This window comes from Nansenia antarctica (assembly GCF_963989245.1).
Source record: "Nansenia antarctica genome assembly, chromosome: 11".
NCBI classification, from domain to species: Eukaryota; Metazoa; Chordata; class Actinopteri; order Argentiniformes; family Microstomatidae; genus Nansenia; species Nansenia antarctica.
In genome coordinates this window covers 18,016,573-18,031,572 of record NC_137681.1, presented here as the reverse complement: position 1 = coordinate 18,031,572, position 15,000 = coordinate 18,016,573, and the positions used below count along the sequence as shown (strand labels likewise).

Here is a 15,000-nt window from a genome sequence, read left to right as displayed (position 1 = left end):
TTTATTAATTACTAACTAAAAAATGTCAACATTTTTTAAAATAACACCACACAGGCATTAATAAACACCTAATGGATCAGATTATGTAAAAAACTCAATTTTGACCAAAAATGGAGATAGAACCTTATAATTCTAACGTCACGATAATATGAATGCTGCATCTTGATTGTGTTCTCTGTATTTCAGGCGAAAACTGCAGAAGTTTCTTGAATGTCGCTCCTTCAAATGAAAGAGGTAGGTACAGTAACATGCGACTTATTAACACCATGTCTTCCTCTCTTTTCCTGCAGCAAATTGAAGAATTGGGATAAAACACTGAAGGATACAGACAGGACTGGACGGATTAAGAATCAAACACATGTATTCGCTTGTACAAGTTCAGACAGTTATGGCATGATACACATGACCAACTAAAATAAGTGAACACTACGTTATATCTGACTCCAAAATGTATGTTATGGTTAGTCGAATAATGATTCATAATGATTTGCTCATCCTTTTTGTGACAGACACTCGATCATATCAGATCCTATATTCCATAAGAATATGCTATTACCATGCTCTCAAGTTACAAAGAATCGCCAGGAGTTTACGTGTTGTTAACATGTTGATGCATGTGAACATTAGACATCATTAATGGGATAACCTGGTCACAACCTTTTATCTTATACACAAAATCACATTAATGCACATGGAAGAATGAGAATAGAGTATCAACGATTTAACAGTTTCAAAGGAACATCAAATAAATAAACTGTAGTAAACAAACGGAAGTTTAACCCTACCTAGTCTATCTAATGCTATGTGTGTCAAGGACAACACAGGAGACCGGTGCCCATCGGCTACCCCTAGAAACTCAAATAATGAACGGTCTCTATCTTCCTTAAATAACCTCCAAACAATAGACCATAGGTGGGAGAGGCCAGTTGGCCTATACTATGTACATTACAATAGCGAAGGAATTAATGACAGTCGAGGTACGATTTATTCAGGACGTCCACCAGGCATGCTCACACATTTAAATCATATGGCTGGTGCCACCAAATCTGTCTAGCTTAGCTGGACGTTTTGCAATGCATGGAATGGAATGACGTGTGTTTGAGACCTTTGCTCATCCCATTCCATACATTAGAATGAGCCTGACCTCCGATTTCCACCTCCACTGCATTGTTTCCCCCATACATGATACAGCTTGTCTTGTACAGCCACATACATAATATAGATCTATATGTATTATGTATGTGGCTGTACAAGATAAATGTTTGAAATGGGTAACCTGCAATGCAGTGGAGGCTGCTGGACGTACAATGAATGTAAATGCCATAAAGGAACGCGCTGGCCTTCAGTCAGTGCATGGCGTACTAACAAGATACAAGACTTAAGTGTATAATTCAATGTTAAACTGGTTGCATGCCTTTTCTAAAGGCTGTGGTCTGGGAATTGATGTACTGTGCTCTAAAGGTACACTCTCAGAAAAGAAAGGTCTAGTTCCAACTTCCAACCAAAAAAGGGTTCTTCAATGTTGTCGCTGTTATGTAGGGGAACCCTTTGATAATACTTTTGGGTTCCACAGAGAACCATTTCGGGTTCCATGTTGAGCTTTTTTCCACAGAGGACTCTAAAAACCCTTATGGACCCGCTTCAGCAAAATTTATCATGTCGCACTCAATCCCTATGCCTGCAGTCCTTCAAATCAAGCAGCTTTGTGCTCCATATTGAGTCTCATCTGAGTAGAGTAGATCAATAGAGGAGCGTATATCTCCCCCTCCCTCATATGGGTCCATCTCCTCCATGTCCACCCCTCCATGTCTGACTCATACTTCACATGAAATAAGCTGTTCAATGACCCCTTGACAAGACGAGGCGGGAGTAGACATGCACACCTGAAATGGATGAGATCTTTTGTTTCATTGAAAGAAAGGACACCCAGTGTTGATTGTATAACTCTATTGTCACTTGATGTGATTAATATCCAATTGTGACCCACGGAAATTTCTGCTGTCACTATATGTCCCTATGCAGCAGTGTCAAAAAGGGATTATGGTTGGTTGGGTATGATACGATTTTATCCGTAGATTCACCGTTGTATTCATCCATGAATTTGGATGAAGAATGTTGACTACACTGGGGAGGAAATTAAGGGTCAAAGAGACACTATCATTCAGAGAAAGAAAGAAAGAAAGAAAGAAAGAAAGAAAGAAAGTATACAAAATGTAAACTACTCTACCTTCATCTTTCCCATAATCTCTTTAATCCTACCATGACATTTAAATGAACACATTTTAGATTCATCTCTAAAGTCCTATTTAAGATTTTGGTTATAACAAAAAAGAACACGTACAAAAAGAACCACTTCTCTTTCGCTGCAGGATATACTGTACATTGAATCCATTATTCATCGGGTACTTTTTGGGAATAGGCGTTTCGAAAATTCTATGGTTATTTTAGACATCCTTTACATGACATACAGTAGGCCTTGTACGAAAACAACTACCGTTGGAATAACCAACAAAATGACTCTGTAACTCACAAGTGAATACATGGTGTTGTTGTCAACCTATAGTGCATCTCACGCCTTGTGATGGTGGAGCGGCTATCCTGATAGCCCTTCCGAGGGAGGATAGGTCAGGTGGGGCGTTGGATGTCTCTTAAGGAGACAGATGGATACTCTCACTGACAGTGAAGGTTAATGATATGGGTGAATGGGTCACTGGTCCATCTTTCTCTAATCACACCCCTCCCTCCCTTTCTCTCCCTTTCTCTCTCGCTCCCTCTCTCTCTCTCACTCTCTCTCTCTCTCTCTCACTCTTTCCCCTCTCTCTTGCCTCTCTCTCTTCCCAGTCTCTCGCTCTCTCCCACTATGTACCTCTCTCTATTTCTCTCTTTTCTTGTGTATCCTTTCCTCCCCCCACATCCCCTTTTTTCTCTCTCTCTCTCTTTCTCTCTCCCACCATTCCTCCACCCTTCTACCTCTCACACCCTCTTCTTCTGTCCATAGGGGTGCTGTGGCTGTGCATCGTGGCAGAGTGTCTGTATATTCTCCTCTTGGCCACAGGGGGATTCCTCATGTCTTTGGAGGTCTGTCATTTTGGCAATGTCATTGACGGCCTCAAGCTCAACGCCTTCGCCGCCATATTCACCGTACTATCAGGTAACAGGACAACGTCTTTCACTTATTCTGTGTGTGTGTGTGTGTGTTTGTGTGCGTGCGTGCGTGCATGCGTGCCTGTGTGCGTGCGTGGTGGTGTGCATGTGTGTGTGATAACCAAGGGAATTCTGCTTATCTGAGAGGTTGCAGGCAGGGCATGCGTCTGCTGCTTATTGCACATTCTGTTTTGTTTCTCTGGAATCTTCATGAGCCTGTTGCTTCTGCAATGGCGGCTCCTCTTCTTGGGGTTCAACCCAGAGGACCCCTGTGTTGGATTAGTGAAGGTCACGACCCCCTTCCATGTTGTTCATTCCATCCACATCCCGTTCTCTTGCCCTTCTCCCATCCAGGGCTTTCAAGGCCCGTTTGGCACTCAGCTCGTTAGCCTGCTTGTATTTCTCAGACAGTGACCTTCTCCCAAATCCACCCCATGAAATTGGCTGCATTGGTTAAAAAACTAGAGAATTGTAACCACCAGTGAATACACCATGAGTCATCAGCATTCACTGACAGGGAGTCTGAAAGAACCCCAAGAGAAGAGAGCGGTTGAATGGTTGCTAATGCAGCGGAGGTGATTAGGAAGCCCGCTTTTGTGAGGGCGTAGGCCTGTCTGTGACGTCACAGCACACCAGAGACCTCTCGCATGGATGACACACACGTATACCGTTATACCAAGAGGTCAAATAGTTGACCTCTTGGTATAACGGTATACGTGTGTGTCATCCAATGCGAGAGGTCTCTGGTTCCAACCCCACCCGTTACACTATAATTCGTTTAGATGGATTGAGCCTAAAGGAAGCTCGTCGTTTCTGGCCTCTCTCTCACCTCCTGTTATGCGTCATAACGTGGCCCTGGGACCCGGGTTACGGCCAGGACTAGAGGATAACCGCAGCCAAAGTGTACAGACCCACAAAGTGTACACCCACATTCAAACCAGCAGCGTGTCTCTATTTCAAAGACCCGTAGAGTAAAATCGGACAAAATCACTTTTTTTGTTTTGTGTCTCATAATAACTGGAGTAAGGTACCAAACTACCTCAAGCCATACACTCATTTTGAAACGGTGGCTTTTAAAAACACACTGTACTCACTAATAGTCTCCTCCAGTCTCCTCTCACGAGGCTAATCCAGCCTATAAAAGTCTTAATTAAGGGCTAACACGGTGCACACTGCACACTATTTTATGAGCTTCCTCAGCATCGTATGTTAATGAGTTCCTGAGGAGTATACTCGAGGCCAGAGCAAACTTTATTAAAGTCGTGCATTACGGGGGAGGAGGGAGGGAGGGAGGGAGGGAGGGGGAGGTAAGGAGGGATGGAGAGAGAGAGGAGAGGAGGGGGAGAGAGAGGAGGTGGGGAGGGAAAGAGAAGGAGATGACATAACTTTCATAACCTCAGGTCTTTGATCAATTCTAATCGTGTAATTAGTATTGATCAAAGATAATGACTTAGAATTATAATAATTACTTTATGTTTTACCTTCAGCAGTAAGAGAATACACTGTTCTGTAAATACATGTACAGTACATGTATGAGCTAAGGGCATAGAACATGTAGGAATCTGCTAAGGTATGTAGTTTAAGCCCCAAGAAGTACAATAATGTACCTGTTGATCTGGTTAAAACCAGATCAAACACTGCTTTGAAAAAAAAAGATTAATCGCGAGGATTTGTAGTATAAATGCAGGCAAGGCTGCAAGCAAGGGCATTGATTGGAAAAACGTCGGCCCAGCTTCAATGCTGTATTTGTTCTGTGGGATGCACATATGCGTCCCCCTGTACAAATTTGTAAATCCCCCAAAAGCTTTTGGGATTAAATCAAACATAATACAGCTTCCATAAAGCATGAATAGCTTATATACTGTATTTGAATATGCACACACAACACAGTAGAGGTATTAAAAAAATAAGTACTGTAAAGTTAAGATACATAACACACTATCTGTATTGGGGTCAGAAAGACAAAGAGAATGAGAGAGAGAGAGAGAGAGAGAGAGAGAGAGAGAGAGAGAGAGAGAGAGAGAGAGAGAGAGAAGAGAGAGAGAGAAAGAGAGAGGGAGAGGGAGAGAGAGATGGAGAGAGAGATCTTGCCATCATTATGATGCTGTCTTTCTTTCAAAAGACAGTTGCCAGCACAGTATGTGCACACCGGTATGCACAATTAGAAATGAGCAGGTTGCTAATCAGTTGCTAATAGTTCACAATAGTAACTATTAATATAAAACCAACAACATTAGTGATATATTCTTAACATTGTACAGGCATTATTTCTTACAGTATATGGCATAACATCATGGCATGGAGCTGGGATTTGAACGGTCCTTTCTAACGACCCTGGAGGGTTCCATGACTGTGTAACATGACCAAGCATGCCGGGTACAGACACAGATCTGAGACGAGACGTTATTTGGGATGAATCTGGTCTGCTCTTTTTCAGTCCAAGGATTTCTGGGAGCTTAGTGGAGTAATCGGATTGGCACAGAGGCTGTTTTTTTTGGTTTTGGGGGGGTGGGGGTGCTGATGAAAGTCTGGGGTGAGGAGATTCCTCCATTCAGCTGTCAGACGAGTCTGACATGTAACTAAACCGGCTGAAAACGCAGACAAGCAGAGAGCGATTGGCAGAGAGAGATTAAAGCCCAAAGAAAAGGAAAAGGGAAAAGGAAGAGGGATCGAGAGCAGAGGCAGGACCCCAAATTAGGGTCTACTAAGCCCCTACGCTGGTACAATTTACCACTTCCTGTCTTCACAATCCAGACTTCTCTAGCCCAGTGGTCACACACACACCACACACACCCACACACACACACACACACACCACACACCACACACACCCACACACACACACACACACACCACACACCACACACACCCACACACACACACACACACACCACACACCACACATACACACGCACACACACACACACGCACACACACACACACACACACACACACACACACACACACACACATACACACACACACACACACACACACACCCCTAGCCCAGTGGTGGTCACCGTTAGCTGCCCAGCACTACCACACCACATTCAACTGATCATCATTGAGACCTTCATTAGTAGCACTGGACAGCAGCGGAGGCTGGTGGAGGCAGAAATCGGAGGACGAACTCATTGTAATGCACGGAATGGAGTGAGGAATGGGATCAGATACACTTATTTGATCCCATTCCCCTGCCGTTCCATGCATTCCAATGAGCCTGTCCTCCACCAGTCTCCCCTGTTGGGCTGGTCCCAAAGTCAACATACCCTGGCTGTACAGTAGCTCTCCAGGACCATGGATGGTGTCAGAGCATGGAAGGCGTCATCCTCCCTGTATCAGCCGGTCTGTGCCGGCGGGAAGGACGGTTTGGGGGACAGATAAATCTGTGGAAAGGTCTGGATGGTGGCTGTTTGTCGATAAGGATGTCTGGGCATGCACGTGCGTGTCAGTGATGTTGTCAGGCGTAAGTGATTTGTTTTTAAGCTGCAACACACACACACACACACACACACACACACACACTTGCACACACGCACTTGTTTTCACACAAGCGCACACACACACACACACACCCACACACATTTTTGGAGATATTAAGTCAGATTTGTTGTTATGTTACTGTTGTTAAGGATTAGGCTACATAGTGAAGTACGGTATGTATCCCCTTGATCTTGTACCTTAGGGCTATCTTGTTGTTGAGCCTCAGAATCATATGTGGATCAAAACGATGTAGATTTGATAAGTCTTTTAAGACTCAAGAGCAGGGGTGGGCAATTATTTTTCCCCGGGGGCCAAATGAGCAACTGAAAATATTGTGTAATGTTTCGCGGGCCGGTCAGAATTATCCCGCGGGCCGTGCAATGCCCAGGTCTGCTCAAGAGTATGTCTGTTTATGACTTGTTGAAACTGACACTGCAGACATACCACTGCCACCCTGTGGTAAACAATGGAACTTCACATAATTTTGTATCCAGCCCTGCAGGACAGCTATAGGCTGGAACACACAGACACACTCGCACACACACACGCACACGCACACGCACAAGCACACACACACACACACACACACGCACACACACGCACACACACACACACACACACACACACACACACACACACTTGTGTCCAGTGTTGATCTACCTCCAATGTCTTTCCTTCTGACTCTATATTACCTGTATTTATGTCTTCCTGTCAGGTCTTCTAGGGATGGTGGCCCACATGATGTACACCACAGCCTTCCAGCTGACGGTCAGCCTCGGCCCGGAGGACTGGAAGCCTCAGACCTGGGACTACAGCTGGTCCTACATGTAAGCCATGGGAGGCTGGTGGAGGTCGAAATTGCAGGACAGGCTCATTGTAATGCGTGGAATGGAATGAGTGAATACTATGTGGATACCGTTCCTCATTCCATTCCGTGCATTACAATAAGCCAGCCATCCAATATTACCTCACACCAGTCTCCACTGCTAAATTGTATTAATTCCTATGAGTCCACCATTGCTTGTGACAGTCAGTCTGTAGTCACTATTCACTGCTTGGAAGAGGTGTTAATTGTGTGGTTCCCATGGTAATCGTGTGTCGTCGTCCCCAGTCTGGCGTGGAGCTCGTTCACCGCCTGCATGGCGTCCTCGGTCACCACCATCAACCGCTACACTAAGACCATCCTGGAGTTCAAGCACAAGCGCAGGAACATCGAGAAGAACCTGAAGATCAAGCAGAAGCTTCTCGAACTGGACTCTCCCGAGCAGGTGTGGGACATGTACATCAGCTCCGTCCCCAGCACGGCCGAGGAGCTCCTGGACCTGTCAAGTAACGGACGCAAGCTCTCCAACGCCTCGGTGTTCCTGGACCTGAACGACCTGCCCGACCCACAGCGGGAGGAGTACTGCTGAGGGGACCCGGCTGGTTCGCACTGTCCCCTCCTCTCCACTCTCCACCTCGACCCCAGTGGGAAGAGGTGGCCTCCGCCACGAGAGCTCCACCTCCACCCACAACGGTCCCTAGTAAAACACTTCCACCTCTTAGCTGGGTTTGCTTGAGTGTTCATCTGCCCTCCACTGCCGCTTGGCGCTCATGTGCTCTTTCTGTGTGTGAGGGGACAAGGAGTACTTACAAGAATCTGGGTTTTCAGATCACAGTGTTTTGGGAGTTTCTGGGGAGGGAGGGTGTGGATTTTGGCAGGGAGGAGGGAGGGAGGGGGGGGTTTGTAACGTTGTTCTTGGATTTATTTGTTGAGTATTTTTTATAATTTTTTGCTGAAGTTGTGGTTTTGGTTTTGTGTGAATGTGTGTGAGTGTGTGTGCATGGATGTGTTGGTGCGTATGTGTGTGTGTGTGTGTGTGTGTGTGTGTGTGTGTCAGCGTATTATATGAACTTCTGATTTGCCTTCTCTGTTGAGAACACAACGCTAAGAGACACACACAGTATGTTCCTCCTGTAGCAGCCCACTGTGGAACCACTCTTGGGCAGCCTGATGTTACAGAGACCCAGTTGACTGTCATACCTCAATGTAACCACACAAATAATGACTGATGTCTGTCATACACTGCCACCTGACCAACCAACCGAATAGCATTCACAGTCCATCAACAGCGACTCCATGCTGAAGGAGATCCAACCACTTAAAAAAAAAAGCATCCGACCAGGGGAGGCAGGTGGAGGTAGAAATCGGAGAACGGGCTCATTGTAATGTATATGTATTTGATACCATTCCTCATTCCATTCCATGCATTACAATGAGCCCTACAATTACTACCTCTACCAGCCTTAGCTGCATCCCACCTAATGGTATTCCCAAAGCCAAGTTTCCCTCATGTAAAGATGGACAGAGGAAGACGATCCAGATTGGAGGGTAGAAATCAGAGGATGGGCTCATTGTAGTTCATTGAATCAAATAAAACCATGTGTTTAATACCATTTCTCATTCCATTCCATGCATTTCAATGATCCGTCCTCCGATTTCTACCTCCACCAGCCTCCCCTGAGAGAGATGTATAGAGGAATATAAGGATCAGAGATAGAAGATGAGAAGTAGATAGAATAGAAATTGAATAAAAAAGAGAGATGAGGGATGAAGTAGAGATTGATAGAGGATGCGGAGGCCATGCTGAGTGCCTTTGATTCCTGCTCTGAGACTCTGATCAACTTCAAACAGCATGCTGAACACCCACAATTTTATAAAGGGGAATACATATTCTTACAATGGGCAACTGGTATTACTCTTGTATTCTCTGACATGACACAAGGGAATATACGTATGTAGCTGTGTATCTGTGCAAACTGCCAACACTCCTGTTGTATTGATGAGTACTCCTCTTTGGAAGATTTCAGATAAAATGTTTTACTTGACAATAACTGTGGCAAAATGCTATGGGTACACTACATAGTATTGTATCAGTAATGCGTCTGTAGACTTGAAGCTGAATCAATTAAAAGTACAGTATCTCATAATTGTATTTCAAAACACTATGTCGATGTTTCTTTTATAGATTAATCAGTGAAAACCTATAATGTAACTTAAAGTGCATTTGAACATTTGTTAATGTATTGGTATTTATTAATAATTTCTATGTAATATAAAAATAAATAGGTATTTATGTACATATCTGTTTATTTAATTTTAAGTAATGTATTTATTTGAACAATTGAATTAAGTTACTTTTTAAAGATATTTCATGTTTTCCTGCAAATGCTTCATTCCTTCCAATAAGAACCACGTTACAGATTGTTATATCAATTTGTGTGTTTGTCAGTTATCTATTTACAGTAATATGATCTGTGTAGATTGCTATTTTGGTAACTTTTTGTGGACAATAATTTGCAATGATGAACTTAAACCATAGGTATAATTATGTTGATGTACAATGATTCATTTTATATTAAAAAACGAGACGGCAAACAGTGACATAAATAATAAATAAAGCAACATGTATTTATTGCCAAATGTTGGCATGTGTGTTCTAAAACAAATTCATTGTTGATAACTTGAGAGTTGTATACATTTTAATTAAGGTCCTGTGTTATTTCCTGATAATGGCAGAAGTCAGAATTGGGAGGAGATTTACATTCCTTTCTTGAACATATTTCTTTGTTAGAAGCAGGTCACTACCAGTAGTCAGTTGCCATTTAGTTTCTGTGCTCACCAATGCTATTGTTAGACAACATGGCTCTTGGCAGAGGCAGAGGCAGACTAGTGCCTAGACCAGGCTGGCACAGAGCACTGGGCAGTGGACTGGAACCAGTGGAGGTTGTTGGAAGTAGAAAATGGAGGACGGGGCTCCAGGCTGTAATGCATAGAATGGAATGAGGAATAATATCATAAGACAAATGTATGATATCACATTCCCCATTCCATGGTGTGTTTGATACCATTCCTCATTCCATCCCATCCATTACAATGAGCCCGTCATCCAATTTCTTCCTCCGCCAACCTCCAACCACCACTTGTTATTCTTCTTCACAGGAACAGGAGGGATTATATATTTGCATCTGTCCATCATCATCATGCTCTGTGAATCAAAAAATTAAACCTCTCATAGCCTCTGCTCACACTCTTCCAAAAAGTAATTAATTTGTAGTTGTGTTGTTGTGTTTGTGTTATTTGACAGTTGGATGATGTTTCCTCTGGTCAATGATATGAGGTCTGTTTGGTTGTCTCTCCCTTTGGTTCAGGTTTCAGCATTCATCATTGAGCTCCGTGCCCACAACAGGACAGGACGTTGGACTAACGCCTCTTTACAGCTAGCTAGACAGTCAAAGGAAAAATCTAATAATGCAAGTGGAATTCTTCTGTTGCCCAGGAGAGGGCACTGGTGAGCCATTTGTCAGAAGAGGTCTTATTGCCTATTGAGGTCATTGTATGAGCAAGTGTTGAGTCTCTCTCTCTCTCTTTCTCTGTCTCTCTCTCTAACACACACACTCACTCACTCATTCACTCACTCATTCACTCACACTTACAGCCACATTGACCCCCCCCCCCCCCAGACTTTAAACTGAGTTTAAACACTGTTCTCAGATTAGGCCTTATGAGAGGACTCAGATCTCATAGCTGCTAGCAACGCAGAGACAGCTGGTAGCCTCTATATCACATGACCTATGCTAAGCTGTGGCACGCACATAGTACCGACCAACCTGTTAGGGAAGGTTTCATCTATATTTAGCATGCACTCTGCCAGGTCTCAAGAGCCAATATCAACATACTGAATTCAATCAGAAAACCTCAGTTATAGACAAAGATAAAGTTGTAAGACAAAGCTGAATAAGTAAAAAACACCATGACAAATGCTTGATTCAAAATATTTTTATTGTTGTTTTATGCTTTCAAACTAGTGCAAATACATGCAAATAGAGGTCCCCCAAACACTTCTGACATTTTGTCAAAGGAAACAGCAAATTGATAGGTCTACCAATATATTGATTTCTGCTGTCTTCATTTTCCATGGTCCAGTTTTGGTCTCCCTCCGTGAGCAGGGGGGTAGAATGACGTTGTTTATAAACGTTGACCAGAGGCCAGTTTTGCTTTCCCTCTCCAATAAGCTAAGGTTAGGACAGGGAGAGGGTAAGCTGATTCTAAATCTGTGCCTTCCTGTTCACCGCCACCTACTATTTAAAGCAGGCTAGCTACCGTATGTGAGCTCTTCTTCATCCACCAGGAGAGGCTGGCAGAGGCTGAATTCAGAGGACGGGGCTCATTGTAAATGCATGGAAGTTATTTTTTCTGAGTGGGGCAGTCCCACTCATATTTTTTCATTTTATTGACAGTTACAGTAGAGATTAGACAGGAAGGATGGGTGAGAGAGAGAGGAGGGATGACATGCAGGATATGTCCCCGGCCGGAATTGAACCGGGGACCCTGCGGTTACATGGTCAACGCTTAACCCGCTACGCCACCTAAGCGCCCTGTAATAAGGTATTCCTAACACAATGAACATTCCTCATTCCGTTCCATGCATTACAATGAGCCCCGTCCTCTGATTTCTACCTCTGCCAGCCTCCCCAGCGAGCCCACTTCTCCACATCCATTATTCAACAATACAAAGCCACTCAGTCAAATCCGAGCATGCTACTCACTCATACTTCCGCTCTTTTCTACATAAAAGATTTATCCCCTGTTGTCCGGGAACACTTGGGGATTAATTGATATTCGATATGTATACTATTATTGATTGCCTACAACTCTTTAAAATTCATAAGCACTGCGACCCGAGTAGCTAACGTGTAAAACATAATAATATGAAAAGTCAGGAATGGAAAATGAGGCATGATGAGTTATCTCTGTTTTGTTTTCATGTTTTTCACCATTTTGCAACTCTTCTCTACAAAACGCTGCAGGCCTATATTGCAGACTAGAAAGCCTAGCACACGACAGAACACTTCAGGCCTAATACTGCGGACTAGACAGCCCAGCATACACTGTCTAACTCAGGGGCCAAGCTACAGCTCGTCAGGGCCATATACGGATACCAGTGGAGGCTGGCTGAGGTAGAAATCGGAGAGAACGGGCCCGTTGTAATGCATGGAACGGAATAAGGAATGGTATCGAATAAAATGCATTCTGTTCCATGCATTTACAATGAGCCTGTCCTCCAATTTCTACCTCAGCCAGCCTCCACTGGAGGATACATTATAGAGTCATATAGTTAGCTAGTCAATGTTATTCTAGAAGATTCTAACAGCAGGTACTATAATACTGTCATAACAATGACATGAGATGAGATGAGATGACGTGAGTCTTAAATAAATATTAATGACAGCTAGGTTTATGACATCTGTCAGTATACAACATTTATTTGATACTGCAGAGGAAGTTCTTGCATTGTGCCGTGCCAAGACAGTCTTTCAAACCGTCACCCCGAAGCTCCAACAGTGATTCTGCTTCCCTCGCAGTGGGGAGACTGCTGAAGGTAGGAACGTGTGTTTGATACCATTCTTCATTCCTTTCAATGCATTCCAATGAGCCCGTCCTCCGATGTCTACCTCCGCCAGCCTCCTCTGACCCAGACAGTATCAAACTGTCACCCAAAGCTCAAATAGTGCCTCTTACTACCCATAGTTCTACAGTATGTATCCACGCACCACACACACACAGCCTCTTCCTCTAGTTCAGTACGAGGCGGGAGGCATGGGTGAGACCAGGAGAGAACACTGACTCAAACCATACGGATAAGCATCACCCGCTGAATACTGCATGAGCGTGTCTAATACCCTGCATTAGCTGACACTGTTCTCTCTCGCCTGTGTCACCACAATACGGTCATGTCGCAGACACTTTTATCCAAAGCCACATACTGTACATATTCCGTGCGTGTGACACTCTCTAACCCGGGAACTAGTTGTTCCACAACTGCCATCCTCCTCAGTGGGTCATTGCCATCCAAAGTCCTGCCCGGCCATCTGATAGAAGCGTTGGTTGTGTGGCCTGTAGAAGTCCCTCAGTCTCCGGATCACGTCCGGGTCGATCGGGGCGTGCGTCCGCCCTTTGGTCTTCCCCAGACAGTGGGGTTTGCTGCTGCCCTCCGGCTTCTTCAGACAGGGGAAGCCTTTAGTCTTGTTGAAGTAGAAGTGTTTGTCCGTCACGATCCTCTGGAGGCCCAGGAAGTCCTGGACCTTTCCTAGTTCTCCCGCCGGGTCTGAGATGAGCCTCTCCCCGCTGACCAGGTGGATCTGGGCCCTGGGGAACCAGGCTAGCCAGCGCTCCAGGTGCTGGGCGTACAGGCCGATCCACAGAGGGCTCCACAGAGAGTCGATCTCACCTAGGATCAGAACCAGTCACACACATGAGGTATTTCTTTTCATAACTTCATAGCTAATCAGTTACAGCCAACTGTAGCATTGTGTATTAGGGTAACATCCTCTTTAGTTATATCTATAAATGGCATGTTGTATGTTTGTATGTTGAATATACTGTATATACCTATACATACAAAGTATTCATCCTCTATAATTATCATGATGAATATTACCTGTGGTTCGGTTCTTGAAGGCGAGGGTCTCGAAGGCGGGGATGTCGGGGGTCTTGGAGATGATCTGTGTGTAGTCGGAGATGGCCCTGGTCACGGGGTCCCTGACCACCACGATCAGCTTCACGTCTCGCGACATGGAGTAGACCCGCGGAGGTGTCTCCACGGTGACAAAGTAACGAGGAGTCTTCTCCATGACGATCTGGCCATCCAGCGCCTTGGGCATCATGCTCCTGAGGATGAGAGAGAAAGAGAGAAAGAGAGATGGGAGCGAGAGAGAAAGAAAGAGGGATGACACATGAGAGAAAGAGAGAGGGGGAAGAGAGAGGGGAGAGAGAGACATATGAGAGAGAGAGAGAGAGAGAGAGAGAGAGAGAGGGGGAAGAGAGAGGGGGAAGAGAGAGGGGAGAGAGAGACATGAGAGTGAGAGAGAGAGACAGAGGGTCATTTGTTTAGGTTTTTTTCCTTCAATTTACGAGATAGCACTGATCGATTCAAATGCCTGTGGTCTCTGCCGTTTATCAGCCGAGGTGCAGAGAGATCATACATACCAACACAAAGAAGAAAACTAATCTATGACCAGGGGTTTGTATTCACACCATACTATGTGCTGTAGATATGCTATGGTATCATACTGGCAACAGATGATGAGGTGTAGGCCTCGGGGCTATCCATCAGTAATGGAGACTGCTGCACAGATGTACAAGCAACATCAATCATACACGCTCTTACACACACACACACACACGCACGCACGCACACACACACACACACACACACACACACACACGCCCACACACGTCCACTAAATAAACAGAGCACACACATTATGCCAGCCCCCCCTCCGCTCACCTCTACCTCCACATGAAAGCCAAGCAGATGGGACTCATTTAGA

General features: G+C 44.6%; 2 protein-coding genes across 2 annotated transcripts in view; one reads left to right on the top strand and one right to left on the bottom strand.

Moving 5' to 3' along the window:
- Window positions 1-8,039, top strand: part of gsg1l2b (gsg1-like 2b) — a gene marked incomplete at both ends in the record, with an annotated part of 9,888 nt that extends 1,849 nt beyond the window's left edge. The window contains 4 exons of the mRNA XM_080542043.1: window positions 187-234; window positions 2,999-3,151; window positions 7,343-7,454; window positions 7,739-8,039. Coding sequence (XP_080398169.1) covers window positions 187-234; window positions 2,999-3,151; window positions 7,343-7,454; window positions 7,739-8,039 — 614 coding nt within the window. The remainder of the gene's footprint in view (window positions 1-186; window positions 235-2,998; window positions 3,152-7,342; window positions 7,455-7,738) is intronic.
- A 5,470-nt stretch (window positions 8,040-13,509) lies between these two features.
- hs3st3l (heparan sulfate (glucosamine) 3-O-sulfotransferase 3-like) overlaps window positions 13,510-15,000 on the bottom strand; it is a gene marked incomplete at both ends in the record, with an annotated part of 9,351 nt that continues 7,860 nt past the window's right edge. The window contains 2 exons of the mRNA XM_080542417.1: window positions 13,510-13,898; window positions 14,109-14,338. Coding sequence (XP_080398543.1) covers window positions 13,510-13,898; window positions 14,109-14,338 — 619 coding nt within the window. The remainder of the gene's footprint in view (window positions 13,899-14,108; window positions 14,339-15,000) is intronic.